At 31.3% G+C, this 15,690-nt stretch overlaps 1 protein-coding gene across 3 annotated transcripts in view; it reads right to left on the minus strand.

Moving 5' to 3' along the window:
- The window catches only part of LOC130450533 (unconventional myosin-IXa-like), a 73,711-nt gene that overhangs the window by 15,373 nt on the left and 42,648 nt on the right, over positions 1-15,690 (minus strand). The window contains exons 5-9 of one of the 3 annotated variants that reach the window (XM_056788993.1): positions 15,113-15,570; positions 14,011-14,415; positions 9,695-9,943; positions 4,384-4,616; positions 2,796-3,037 (exon numbers count right to left, since the gene is read on the minus strand). In XM_056788993.1, coding sequence (XP_056644971.1) covers positions 2,796-3,037; positions 4,384-4,616; positions 9,695-9,943; positions 14,011-14,415; positions 15,113-15,570 — 1,587 coding nt within the window. Of the gene's footprint in view, positions 1-2,795; positions 3,038-4,383; positions 4,617-9,694; positions 9,944-11,956; positions 12,005-14,010; positions 14,416-15,112; positions 15,571-15,690 lie in introns of all 3 variants that reach the window. The other 2 variants (XM_056788995.1, XM_056788996.1) reach the window with 2 other exon arrangements.

Genomic DNA, 15,690 nt, shown 5'->3' on the forward strand with positions numbered 1-15,690 from the left:
CAGTTGCTACCAATTGGCCAAAAGAAAACATTTTATTTCTGTTAAAGAGTGTAGTGACACTTGCAATAATTTGGATGGTTTTAAATTGAGGAATTGGCTAATTAATATGAATTTTTTACCGAAAAATATGAATCCAAATAACGAAGATTTATTATAATGTACATCTATAGAAATACATCTAATGTCCAGACTCTCCAAGAGGCTACATGAAGGAAAGTGAAAGCGAGAATATGGATATATAGAACTCCTATTCCTAACGTGACCAGACGTCCCATTTTGAACAGAACTGTCCAATATTATAACTACAAGTCCTTGGTGTATACATTTATATTTTAATTTATCTTGTCTAGCAAACAGTAATTCCCACAGTTTGTTTTTCACATTCACAGTCCCAAAATCGATCCCATTATTATTTCTAACACTTGTATCGGCCCCATTTTCTACTAGAAAGTCAATTATGTTCTTAGAAGTAGTAGAAATTATTAAATCCGGTTTCAAAATTTGTTTCTACAATTAAATTTGGGAATTATCAAAATTTTCCAATAAATTATTTTTCAAACTTATGAAATTTTGGAACTATTACAGAGAAAGTCATAAGAAGTATCAAATTTTCATTTAATAACTCTATAGCCACTTTGGATAAGTATATAATACATAATACATATATGAATTTTTTAATTCATATTTCGAGGAAATTTTGAAAAAACTATCTATTTAGAAGATAGTATGTCTCAAAATCGATCCCGTTATTATTTCAAACACTTGTATTGATCCCATTTTATATTAGAAAGAAAAATGCATTTAGCAAAATCCAGACAGTAAAATTGAAGCCCGGAAACAGGTTACCAAAGAATTCTAGAACTTATAAAGCTAGAAAGCAGTAACAAACCAGTGGATCAAATACATTAAATGATGAACAAAGATATCCCATTCGAAGTGGTAATCAACGATCGGCTAATCATGGGTCAATGAAAATCTTCTGCAGACTCGAAATGTATCTCTGTGTTTTGAAGCTAGCGTATGGAGCTGGATTGGGCATTTCTGGACCAAATACACTCTCTAAACCACTAGGAACATCAATCAGAGTAGTAGAGTTGCTAGCAATAAACAAATTTGTTCAGGAATGTTTGGATAGAAACCTCTCTAAGAAACATATTCACATTCTCTCAGGTAGCCAAGTGTCGAAAGTCTTAAAAACTATTGAGTACACGTCCAAACAAGTGTGGAAGTGCAAATAAACTCTAAAAGCACTAATTAAAAAATACAGTTACCCTAATGTGGCTACCAGGTTATTAGGGTAAACCAGGCAATGAGGAAGCAGGTAGCGTTGCAAAAAAGGGGGCAACGACTCCATACCAAGGACCAGAGCCCCACTGTGGCCTCATGAGATGCTACATCAATAACGAATTAAACGAATTGCTAAAGAATCGGATGAAGTCTCATTGGAGAAACCCTTCATGCCCAGACAATTCAAAAGATTTATAATCGTGTCAGCTAAGAAATCTGAAGAGCTTAGCGTGCTGACCAGAAACGACATCCAACTAGTGGTCGGTCTTTTGACAGGTTATGTAAAATAATAAATGAGGTGATGCGAATGACAGAGGACGTCAGCTGCAGAAGCTGCGAGCAAACCATGGAAACAGCAGAACATCTTCGCTAAAACAATAGTCTCAAAAAATAGCCTCCTTTGAAAGGAGTTTACGTATTTTGGAAGCAGAACAATGAGATGTAGAGTCTTGTACAAAATATCTTCTAGGTATAGGTATAGAGTGGCTGTAAAAAATTCTCCAAACAATCTACGTTAATAAATCTCAACTCTTCTTCTAAAATGCCTGCTACTTATCATAGGTATAGAACCTAACAACAACAAGTCGGCATGTACGCTAGAGCTTTCGACTATCTATACCACGAACACTGAAGCAAAGAAAAGAAGGATTATGAGAAAAAACGGAGGTACTAGATTTGTTCAACATTAATTAAGTTTGTAGATTTGTAATATTGCAATGTAATTTCCTTTCCAAGTTTTCTGACTCTGGAGTTCCAATGTCAATGTCAAAAGAATTATTAACAATCTTTATTTCATTTACATTGATACAAAAGTTTAAGAGAAAAAGCACTCAATTGAAGAAAAATTCAGCGCTAGTAATACTGGATATTTCACATATACATTTTATAATCGACATCTAACAAAATAAACATAAATAAGACACCCAAGTTTGTATGCTCACCAGGAGATAAAGATCATGAAGTATGGTTGTCAAAATTCGTTATTACAGATTTTAAATATAAATTTATAGTAACAAGAAATTGCAAAAGGGCCAAGTTTCTTATAGAAAAAATTATCTTAAAGCAGTATCGACTTCAAGAGAATTCCTTTTAAAATAAAAGCGTATTGTAAGAAATATTTCAACCCCAAAGATTATGCATTAAAGTCACAAAACATTCAATTTGACATTTGACAGAACTCACTTTACATCAGCGCCTCGAGTAGCGAATTAAAATGTTGAAGTATAATGATGATAATGACAATAATTACTCAATTAATTTCTACTTGATGTAGACTTTTAATTTAATGGTGTTTTAGATATTTAAAAATATGTTTTATCAAAAGAATTAATAAACTTTACTGGTAAGAAGATTCAACTTTAATTATTACATAATAAAATTGCAAAAAATGTTTTGGAGTAATTAATATAAATAGTTTCAAATACACACATACATGATAATGTATTTGTGAGTTAATATCATTTAATTGTTAGATAATATTGATAAATTTCATTTAAAAAAAATCATACCTTTGTACTTCCCAACTGATAATTGTCCCTGTTGAGATTTAAAGTTGCTAAGAAGTCCCGTACATCGATTTGTGAGCTGAGTAAACCTTTCGGAAGGAGTATTCTATAAAGTTGAATGAATTCATCGTAAGTTAATCGAACATTGAATCCTGCTTGTCGTATGCGGACAGTTTCGAGCATACCGGTGTACCGTAGTTGTCTTTGTACTGTTTGTTCGTCAAATGTATTAGGAATTTTATTGCCTTTAAAACAACGAAAAATAGTATGAATAATACGAACAAAAATTACATAAAAATAACAACAAAATTACAAATAAATAGCGACATGTACAAATCGAATTATTTATAGCTTAGTAATATAGTATAAGCATAAGCAATTCATATCAATGAGGAATTTACAAAAATCATAGTCATTCTACTGGACATAAATGTAATTTTTACCTGGATCGTTATCATAACTTCAAAATTTTTGGAAATTCTACAAGTTAAAACTCTTATTGGTAGTGGAAATCGAGGCGAGTCATACTGACTACTACCTTCCTTAACAGCATAAAGACTGCAAGTCTATCGTGTAGCTTGTTATTTTTTACTTCAATTTCAATCATATAACTTTTCAGTATTAAATGACAATTATTTGATTTGATTAATTATTATTTTTTATTCCATATAAAAACAAACTTGTTTTTTGTCATTGTAAATGTATATTACCAACTAGTCTGAATCATTTAGTTGGTCCTATAAAAATTAATAATAATAAAATCTTTAATAAGAAAAATTTAAGATTTACTTATCGATGGAAGGCTATATTGGAGTGATAATATTAAATAAATAAGTTATTATCCACACCCTAATGCGTAAAGTATTTTTTGAGCACTAGTGCGTCAAAAATTCCCAATATGAATGGACAACATCTACAGTAAGTGGAAAAATAATGTATGCAACATACGTGAAAAGATCTTTTTTGGAATCGTGTAATGATCGCATTCGGTTCTTGGGAAAATATTGGTTAAAACAATTAATTTCAATTTTTATAACAAATTCTAATTATGAACTGAAGATTTCTAACCCTACTTTTCCTCGGCTCCAACGGACTTTTCCCGAGCATCATAGCCGTTTAGTTCTGCTCAACTATTTTCAAATACAATAAGAGGTTTGTTCTTGGTAGCTGCACATGAACTGGACCAGTGCAGGCCAGTTCATGAATGTATAGAATTAGTTCGATCGGATACAAAGAACGATATAGTACAGAGAGCAATGGAGCATTTGTTGATTATTGTATTTGAGGTTATTTTACATTCGTCTGATTTTCCAAATTACACTTATTGCACTGTACTAGCTGAACTAACTCTAGACCCAGTGCAAGCAGTATAGTGAACTGGGTGAACTAGTTCTCTTGTACTGGTACTAAGAACAGCTACACTAGCGCTGGTTCTGCTACAAAGAAGGCTTTAGTGCAGCTATCAAGAACAAACCTAATAGTAGATGCGATTAAACAATTTCAATATACAAACTGTCGATCATAATTAACTTAATATTTTGTAATCAGATACAAATTTTAAAATAAAAACCATATATGGTTCATGTCTTACCGTTTGATTTAATACACCTAATAAAAAAAGGATTAGCCTGATTCAGAGTATCCATGAGTGAGTGTAAACTTTGTTGAAATTGAGCGGTAACTGTCATCGGTTGTTTCCTCGCTTTTCCTAATTGGCCTTGAGGTTGAGCAGTGATGCCAGTTCTACCTACTAACGTTTTAACCGTTTGTAGATTCTTCAGTCCTTTTTTACTACGTTCTCGTGGCCGGAATGATTTGTTTTTCCTGAGAAAAAAATATTTAATGTACTGAATTCTATTTGAATTATTAAGATGGAAGATTGATTTGTGTAATAGACAGTTGACACAGAAAAAGTAGCAGTATTATCAAAACATTTTTGTGTTTGATAAAAAATATATAGTGCAATACTATATTCTAAATACTAATATGTAAAATGATAAAATATTCTATAACTTCCTGTTACGAATAAGTTCACGAAATGAGTCCATATGCCTGCCTTGTCCAGCTACTATGGAAATTTAAAATTTGGTGAAGGCGCATAAGGCGGGATTCTTTTGATGTTTGAGTGTAAACAACTTTTTATAGCATGCGGTTTATTTACATTGTTTCTTTTGAATAATTTTCAGAAAGGTCTATTTATTCATTGTTGTTCATAGTACTCCCTATACTCACTTTTGGGACAGAAATATGAACCACAACACAAAGAAATAAGATACATTGCATGAAGGTGAGATACCTAAGGAAGATAGAAGGTAAAAAGAGATTGGAGAGGATTAGAAATAATACATATAGTTAAGTTGGAATTTCTGGAAACGTTAGTGATATTCATACTGAATAGCGGGAAGGGAAAGAAGGAAGGAATGTGAAAATTCCCGCCAAGGAGGTTTTTCCACTGGAATTAATTTTCGTGGGAAAAGGTTTATTGGTGGGAAAATTTAGAATGAAACAGGTAAGTCAAGTCATTAGGTTTTAATTTATCTTCAGTTCCTGAAGCTGATAACTTGGTTATCGAAACGCGCTTCAGACAGTGTAATTGTGAGTGTTCGTGTATTGGTGGTGTAAACAGTGTATTCAGTAATACATACAGGAATCTATCTATCTAATAACAAAACTTGTAAATACTAAAATAGAAAAGATGGTTTGGATATGTTATGAATATGGGAGAAGAATTTTAGAAGCAGGATTAAGGCAAGAAACAAATAAATAGGAGGAATGAGGTCAAGATAGCTACAAGGAAAAGAACAAATGAATGGAATGGGATAATATGGGAAGTAAAGGAATAGAAGATGGTTTGAAGAAGTAATACTACATTGTAGATAGATTCCATACACCCCATACACCCCCCACAAAGGTAGAAAGACTTATGATTAAGTAAGTAACCTATTTCTATGGATATCCATTAAGTAAAAGTGTGAGTAATTTGAAATAAAAATATGGACCTACCCATTATAAGTTTGAATAAACAAATCATTATAACTAACTAGTATTGTTTCGCTACTATTATTACAAATCTATATTCAAATATGTCAACTGTCTATTTTTAAAATAATATGGAATGATATCAATCAAGCTGCATGCAAAGTATTCATGCGTTTGACAATTGGATGTACATATACAATTCATATTGTATGAATATGTCTTGGTATAGTGCGCTCAATAAATGTACCTGGAGTATTATTTTGGGCTTAATAATAAAAAGGAAGACATCTAACAAGTTTTAATCAACAAAATTAATTTTTTAAGAAATTTGAGAAAAACTGGATGGATAGTACATTTTATACAAGTCATTTGATAGCAATATATTCTCTTGTCATTTAAAATATACTGTTTGTTGTTGAAGAATTGCGCTATTCAAAAAGACATTTTGGTCGCTTATTTTTATTATTAAACTTTCGGGTCTTTTTTCTATTTTTAAAAGTAAAGAATGTGTATAAGAAAATTGTTTTCTCTTGATAAACTATCTAGTTCAGGAAATTAAGCATATTGGCTCGCAATTTTTTCGTCCTGCCTGGATTTACTTGAAATTTTTTATGATTTTCTATATCATGCCACTGTACGTTAAAACCTTCAGAGTGATTGCCACTCTCGAGGATGTATTTTTTTACATTTTACATTCTACGGGAATCGATGGAAAAAGTTATAAGAAAAAAATATTCCTAAAGTTTTCTTCATAGAACTAATCGAAAAAATCGACTTTTTTAAAGATTTTTTTTGCGAATAACTCGAAAAATTTGCTTTTCATCAAAAAAGCTGTAGATAGCAAAATTGTAGCTTTTAAAAAAACAAACAAAATCCTTTTTATAATTTTATAATTTTTCTACGACCAACACGAACTGAGAAACGGCACGTTAAGTTAGTTTTCTTCATTAAATGCATAATTCAGAAGATTCAAAGCCAAATAATGGGAAATCTTTTTTAAAGTAATTAATTAGAGCTTTAAAATGAAAAAAACAGTCTCCAGCATGACAATTCAGAGGCTAATGATAAAAAAAGTTGGTTTCAACGTTTTCTACGAAAAAATATTAAGAACAACCTCCTAATAAAAATAGATCTTCACCCTTATGTGATTCTCTTTATATATGTATTAACAATACAATCAAGAAGTTTGATCAATTTAAAATGCGTAATTTTATAAAAATTGGAGTTTAAAGAGCAAACATATTTTTCACCCTTTACTTCAAAATATCTCCGAAAATACTGGAAATATGGAAAAAAATTTTCTTGGACTATTATACCATTTGAAATTGATAATTGAACAACAACAATTACATACCGAAATTTGAAAAATTTACCAAGAACTAGAGGGTCAAATGAGCCTAATCCCAAATTTTTGTTCAAGCAGGATGAAAAAATTGAGAGGTTTTGCCTTTTTTGAGCTTTATTTCTTGGACTATTATATCATTTGAAATTAATAATTGAATAACAACAATTACATACCGAAATTTAATACATAAAATTTCGATGTTTTGTTTTTTTTTTCAAGTTTTATTTCCTTTCGTAATCATGATCCTACCAAAAATGTGGCAAATATCATATTACTTTGATCATCAATTCTTTTGGTTGCCAAAGTTCATCTAACTTTTTATGTTAGTTTTTGAAACAACTCAACAATGAATTTAAAGACTATGTGATAAAAGTACAAGAAAGTTAAATGTACGATAAAGCATATACCAGTAAACAGGAAATTAACATAAGAAGTGTACACAGTACATACCTCTCTACATTCTGACACTGACTATCAAAACTGTCACCAAAGCTTTGCAATCTACATTACCTAGTTTTCGATTATACCGTGATTCTGTTATAAACTCATTTTTTTGTTTAATATAATGCAATACACATTATTGTAATTATCATCTCTACTTTTGGCAAACTTATTACTAAATATTTCAACGGTTCATTTTACAAGCTCATCTGAAGTATGAACACACTGTTTAGCGAAATTAACGCATAATATTGTGAGAATTCAACAAATGATGTATAAAAGACAAAATCTCAAAAAAAATTTAAAGGGTCTGTTTTAATAAAGCATATTTCCTCTTTTGATTCCAGTTACAGCTCGGTAGCATCTGGGCACGTTTCAAATATCATTTTGGTCAATAGCAAAAAGGCTCAGTTTAATTACTGACCATACCATTCCTTAGAACTCGATTTCTCTTTGTGATTTTGGACCATTCTTGCGATAAATCAGTTAAACATTATCATGCCCTTACAGAAATTTTTTTCTACAAAAGGAGTGAAAGGTACGACTTGTAGTTCTAATAAGTTGTCAATATACCCGTGAGCATTAAGACAACCTCTTTCAGTAGTATGACCATCCATTTTAATACCACCCCACACGGTTACTGAATCTCTAGCAAACCATAGTCTTGTTGGCGTCAACGGAAGTCAGTTGCTGGAGCATCAAATCAAGTTGCCTCCTTATTGTATAGGAGCTTATATTTCTTGTTAATAGCGCACAGTTTTTTAGATTCGAAATAGATACAAAAAATCTTTATCTTAGTACTTGGCAAAATCTGTCATCTAAGTTGAAATTTCTGGAATTGTTGATGATATTCATACTAAACACTCTGTTTACACAACCACTGTACCAACACTCACAATTATACTGTCTGACTCGCGTTTCTATAAACAGTTTACCGTCAGTCTCTGAAGACGATAACTTGGTTATCGAAACGCGAGTCAGATGTCAGTGTAATTGTGAGTGTTGGTGTAGTGATAGTGTAAACAGTGTGTTTAATAAAACTCTGACGTGAATTGCTTTAGTTTCCTGTCTACGACCCTGACCTGATCTTTGTTTTTATTTCCTGCTTCTTGAAAAGGCCTTTAATCTCAAGAAATGAGAATAAATTTCTAGAACCGTTGGTGATATTCATAGTTACTTGCGCATCTGACAGTGTTATTGCGACTGTTGCTATAATGGTAGTTGAAATAGTGTATTTAGAGTCGATTTTGTACCATTTCTCTTATGAGAAGCCTTCCTCATCAACGAAATATCTACAATATACTTTTCGGAAGTCAGATAATATTATTTGGGTGAAAAATAAGGGTTTAATTTAAAGTTTGAATTAAGTTACAGAGTTAGGTTTCGTATTTAAGCAAAATTATTATTAACTAAACCATTTGCATGTTTTGTATAGCAGTTTTAATTAATATTTAAAATTTACTTCATTTCGGGTGGAATTATTGGTCACAAAGTCGAGTTGGAAAAAGTTTAAAGATTCATTCATTGAAAGTTTCAACCAAATTACAAATTATGCATTAATTTAGCTGAACGGATCAGTTGTAATTGTAGTAAGCTTAGGTTTTTTATATATATACAGTGCATTTCATTAATAAAAAGGGGGTAATAATCCACAAATAATTGAATAGATGATTAAATATAATTTTCTTATGGAAAAAATCAGTAACAAATGTAGGGTTATGAAGTCCAAATAAGTACTGAATAGATTGTACACTGTATTTTTGTTGAAAATTATTACCACCACCTTATATATTATGTGAAAAATGTGCTTTTACCACTTAGAGCAAATATGTATACAGTATGACGATTAATTTATAATATCAGATAAGTAAGTCCATTACTAAACAAATATTCATGTACTATGTTAACAATTTCACATTTTACTAGAAGCATCAAAGCTTCTAATGGATTTACCATATATCAAACCAAGTGATATTTGGCATAGATCAAAAAACAAATTGAAATCTATTTAGATAAAACTTTTTTGTCCAATATTTCTGATATTACAAACGCTTCAATAATTTTGTAGATATACATTTTTAAAACTTTAACTCCCTTCCTACACCAAACTTCCACCTCTTATAAAAACTTCACGTACATAACGATCTGATTCGCCCTTTGTATAGCTCTAGCCTCATCCGGGCCCAACCTTTCTAGCCCAACTGACGAACTAGTATTTCCTGTTAACGAATCCTTTCTTCTTCGATCGTCATCATTATTTTTACTGCTTCCGCTGCTGTGTCTGTTTCGTTGGTAAAGTTGAGGCCACGATAGCCTATTGTTGTTGGATGATTCGTTGTCTAAGTTTCGACCCAATCGATTAAATACGACGGTGTTTCGTTGTTTACTATTATTGAAATTTAATAATAATTCAAAAAAAACTGAAATAACTTTGTTTCGTTAAAAAAATTTTTTTTTTCAAATAATTATACACGTACAGGTGACCCTTATACTTTTCTCCAAACCTGTATAAGTTATCAAAATACTTTGATTACAAAAGTTTTTTGTATTTAAAGGAATTTATGGATTATTGACTTTTGAATTATACAATGTGTCCAAATTCTTCAGTATCGAATTTTAAATGGAACACCCTATATTTTATTGCGTTTTTTGATTTAGTGGTAAAAGCAAAGGTAACTTTCATAAGATAGATCTATTTGATTTCTGCACGGTTTAGGACATATTTAAGGTTATTTGAATTTTTCTTTAAATTGTTATTACTGGAAAATTCCACAATATAAAAATGAAGTTAATTGGCGTCATTTGCAAAATGAATTTTTAAACAAAAAACTTTATTTAATTTTTAGTAATTTTCGATTGTAGAATAGGTGTGTTTCTTCACTGTGTATACATACAGTGTGAAAAAATGAAAAAAAGACAAATAATTCCACAACCATTATATATAGGTAGAGAACATATAATGATTCTTAATTTTTATGCGCGTTCTATTAAAGGTATAATATACAGGGCCATTTACAAAGATTTTGTTATTTACAAAATTCAAAACTCATACAACTAAACCGTGCCGAAATCAAATAGGTCCGTCTTATGAATGTTACCTTTGTTTTTACCACTAAATCAAAAAACGCAATAAAATATAAGGTGTTCCATTTAAAATTCCGATACTGAAGAATTGGGACACACTGTATAATCTAAAAATTACTTAAAATACAAAAAACTTTTGTAATTAAAGTTTTTTGATAACTCCTATAGGTTTAGAGAAAAGTATATGGGTTACCTTATGTTTGACACCCTGTACAATTATTTTTGGAGTGGTACCATTACAAGCATCTTCTTGGATTTAATAAATAAATTATTGATAATCTAACCTGTTTAATTTGCATAAAATTAAACAGGGTGGTACTATTTTAGAAAAAATAGTACCACTACGATACTTTCATGCTTACATTCGATAAAAATTAAAAATATCTGTATTATAAGTAAATAAAGAAAATATACAAATTGAAGATCATGATGAAATGCATGCATATTCAATGAAAAACCCTATTTAATCAATAATCAAACAAAATCAAAGTCATTCTCATGCCTATACATATATTTAACATTCCTATATTGCATAATGGGATGAGGAAAGAGACTGATCATTAGGGCACATAAAGATATGGGTCCCACTTATTATTTATTGTGCACATGAAACTGCCATGAGGGCTACCGTCTTGGAATTTGGTATTGGTCTCATTCTTAGGGTTGAAATGTTTCAGTCAGTTTACTGACTACTACATTAAGATACTAATACTGAACTGACAGTTTTCTGCATGCTTTTCAATGGTAATTGAAAATTAAAGAGATGTTACTGTTTCTGTGGTGCCAACTATCGAGCAGAAAAATGGTAACTCCCATTAAATATCAAGTCATCATTCTAGGGTAGTTGAAACACTTAACGGGTACCGGCAATATAGGAGGATTAGATATACGTTCTCATAAAATTAGAAAAAATATGTAGCCAATTATTTGAAAAATATTCATCTAAACTATTTCAATACTTAAAATATAACACAAATATTGTTTATTTCTTCATACTTAGGAAATCGGATTTTAGCTTTCTGAAGATAAAAATTGAAATTTAGGTAGTAGAGTCTCAAATCATAATTTTTCAATTGAAGTAATATGTTGAAAAGAAACAATAATTAGAAATCAATATTCTTTGTGTATTACATGAATTAAGAGTAGATGGACATGCAAACAGAAGAAATTAACACTATTTGGAGATAGGGCGGTACATGAAATACAATAATGAAATAGTTTAGAAGTACAATTAAAAAAATAACAAATAATATGAACATATGATGGAAAAACTATAAACGGGGAAGTAAAACGTCAACTGCTTTAGTAAACTTACGCTATTCTGTTTATTGTGAGATTCACAGCCGAAACTGTCACAAGATGGCTACAGAATGACACATAATATGTGTATAAGTACACTTTGGAATAGTAAATATTATATAACAGAAAAATGTTTTATTTGTTGAAGAATAAATCGGCATAAGCTTGAAAAAAATTTAGCATTATGAAAGCGCACATTTTTTTAAATCAAAAATAAACGTTTAAATTATCATCATATTTATCTTATGTAACGGAGTAAAATAAAATAATCAAAATATTTCATAAACAAAATCGTCTTAACATCTGAATGTTGAATTACTACATACATCCATGGGCAAATGGGGAAAAGAAGAATAACATAACCCAACGAATAACCGTTCAAATCACATTAGACAGCTTCATAGTTCATATTTAGGTAAGTGCTACCTCCAAATAGTGCTTGACTGTCATGATATGTCTCCTACAATATGACAAATGACCTCATCAATGTTATCAATTATTGGTCGATTTCAGTCGAATCTTAAGGGGGCTAGCAATTGAACACCAAGTCATACATTAGTTTTGTCTCACGAACAACTTTTACTCATTACAGAAACCATCACTGCCAGCTTTTTAGCCATATTGGAGTCGTCAGAGCCAATCCATTACTTTTGTAAAGCACCCTTTATCATTATTTTTTCTCGAACAGTGATTTCCACTAATCATACTGGAATTGTGACCCCTGTCTGTAATGGATGAATGTCTATCAATTACCGATATTGAAAACCTTCTGGAGATTCCTTCTGATTGAGATTAATGCAGCAAAGACCCAGAATGGTCCTGTATGGACATAAAATATAACCATCACCACAAAATCGATGGTTAGATGTTACGGTTGGGAGGAATACAAGGCCTAAAATCGTCCAAACTGTCCAACATAATCCTACCTATAGCAGTATGTGCAAGACCTACTCATCAAATAAACATGGCTCATGAACACCGAGTACGCCTGCAGACGCCCATTACGTCAATTTAGAAAGACTCTGCAAGCTTCTGGAATCAGTTACAAAGACACGTTTTTACCGAGCACTACAACTTACAGAAGTTCAAGATCAATATCCACACGGCATATTTTTCCTCTTGTGCTTGCTTTTTTGCATAAAAATTTTCTCTATTTATATGGTAGCTTCCATTGCACTTATCGTCGTCCTACTTTAAATGAACTTCACGACACGTAACTCAAATGCCAACTAAACTGTAAATTGATCTAAAGTAGCAACAGTGTTCAAAAAATTCTACTTCAACTCAGCTTTTATCTATGCGGCAACTGTTTCCCTATCTCTATTGATACCTTCGGTCTTCAACTCTCTTTTCTGACACCAACATTTCACTTAAACTCTTGGCGCCTCACACTTATTTGTAACATACAGGAGTTTTGAATAATAAAAGTTTAGACATTTTTTGTAAATTCCCAGCTGTCACCTGATTCCTTCCATAACTAAACCGATTTTTTTCATATAATCTTCAACTAATAAAATTTACTCACAATCTGTATTAGAAATTAATAGGAGTTAGATGACATGACATACAGTCCTCTTCAATCCGTGGCTTCAAAAATTTCTGTAGTATTAATATGACTTTTCCTTAAAATGGCTTCCAGTTAGGGTAATCTTGTCTTAATCCTCTATCTACATTGAAAGTTTTTGATATTAAACCATCTACCAGTACCTTGCTGGTATTTTTGGTAGTCCAAGATATTTCGTTACTTCATACAACTTTGATCTTCTGGGATGTACATTTAAAATATTCTTTTAAGTTGATATGAGCATTGTGACCTATTACACCTTTGAAAAATTCTCTGAATTATTGAGGGAAGTTTTTTGTTTCCTAGATACTTAAATAGAAATAAATAATAAAAAAACATTTTGATTATTTCATTTTACTACAAATTTTACAGCACCCGACTGAAAACTGAACCAAACAAAAAATAAGCTCCCCAAAAATTTCATCACTTAATTGGTCGCGATAGAAAAAAAAAACATAGAAGCTTGCCAAAAAATTTAAAATTTGAAAAAATCGAATCTGGCTTACCTAATAAGATTTTCATTCGGTATATGATTTCTCGAATACCTCTGTTGTATATTATTTTTATTTCCATCCACCCTTCCTTGTCTATGCTTCCTGCCTGCTTCATGAAAGGCAAAATAAGCTCTAAAGAAGGCCCTTACGATCGCCCACCTAAACACAGCCACCGGATCGGCTCCCACTAATTCTCTTACGAAAGCCATAGAACTATTTTTTAACACTCCTACAATGTCTTGACGCATCAAGTCGAGATTCTTTTCGCGCATATCCGTTACCTGATACTTTACTTTGCCGGCATAGTGTACAATAATGAAGGCTCCTTCTTTCTTTTGAGGCTTTTGGTAGAATTTGTTATCTTTATGAACTGTGTTGAATTTTTGCAAAAGGGTTTCGTTTGTAGCACCAGGAAAGCTAAAAATAGAAGTTTGTTTATAATGATCACATTGTTTACAGCTACGACACTGTTTGATCCTTCAAGTCTTCTATAAGTCACTGAAATATCCGGCTCGAAGGACCAAATAATGTAATTTTAAAGATTGAACTAGTAATACTAAACAGAATTTCAGTTTAAATATGACCCACATCTGACTCGAAGGACCAAGCAATGTAATTGTAAATAGTGAAGTAATAGTACTAAACAGAATTTCAGTATAAATATGACTAATATCCGGCTCAAAGGGACCAAGCAATGTAATTGTAAATATTGACGTAGTAGTACTAAACAGAGTTTCATTATAAATATTGACAATATCCGGCTCGAAGGACCAATCAATGTAATTGAAAATACTTATGAACGATAGTTATTCATGAAACAGTATATACCAAGTGACACAATAAGCATATCTTCTACTTGAATATCAGGAACAATGTATAAGAACCCTTAGTTAACAAGGACTGTTTTTTTAATTTGAAGGGTTGCAGCTTAGTAAACAAGTAAATTGTCATAATTTATACGTCTCCTCTCTGTATCCATTCTTATGCGAAAAACCCTGTATATAAACAGGTTAAAATTTAAAATACTAAAATAAAGTTGATAACTACTTGTTATGTATCTGTAGAGGAAATTTTCTATAAAAGTTTTCCAAAATTCTAGGTAGTATATACTTACTTGCATTGATCGTCTAGAAGAAAAATCAAACCATTTGGTTTGCCTTCAATTAATTGTAAACATCCTGTATTATCCATGAATTCTATGTTCGTCCATCTGATTCCTTCTTTCCTATATTCTTCTTGTTCATATTTAAAAACGTGTTGATTAAAATAATATTGTAGATGTTCGTTGGCGTAATTAATACACAGTTGTTCAAAACTATTATTTAAACCGAAATCTTCAAATCCGAATATATCCAGGACTCCGATTGAATTACCTTGGTGTTCCCGAAGTGTATCTTTCTTTGCTAAGAGTGCGTGGTTAACCTGAAGAACTATCCAGTCAAAAAGTGCTCCATACAGACATTTCGCCATGGCATCTCGGGATGCTATCGCTTCAGGAAGACGGTAATTAATCACAAGTGTCTCTCCTGAGGCACGGGCACGTTTCGCTGTCAAGGCTTGCATCAGAGTTTCCTAAAAATAAAATTTACTTTATATTATGTTGGCGACAAAGTAATTTCGGTTTTGTAGTATAAAATGAAAAAACAACGAATAGTTTTTAATCTATTATATATTTTCCATTCCCTCTTCTGT

The sequence above is a fragment of the Diorhabda sublineata genome, chromosome 11, assembly GCF_026230105.1.
Source record: "Diorhabda sublineata isolate icDioSubl1.1 chromosome 11, icDioSubl1.1, whole genome shotgun sequence".
NCBI lineage: Eukaryota > Metazoa > Arthropoda > Insecta > Coleoptera > Chrysomelidae > Diorhabda > Diorhabda sublineata.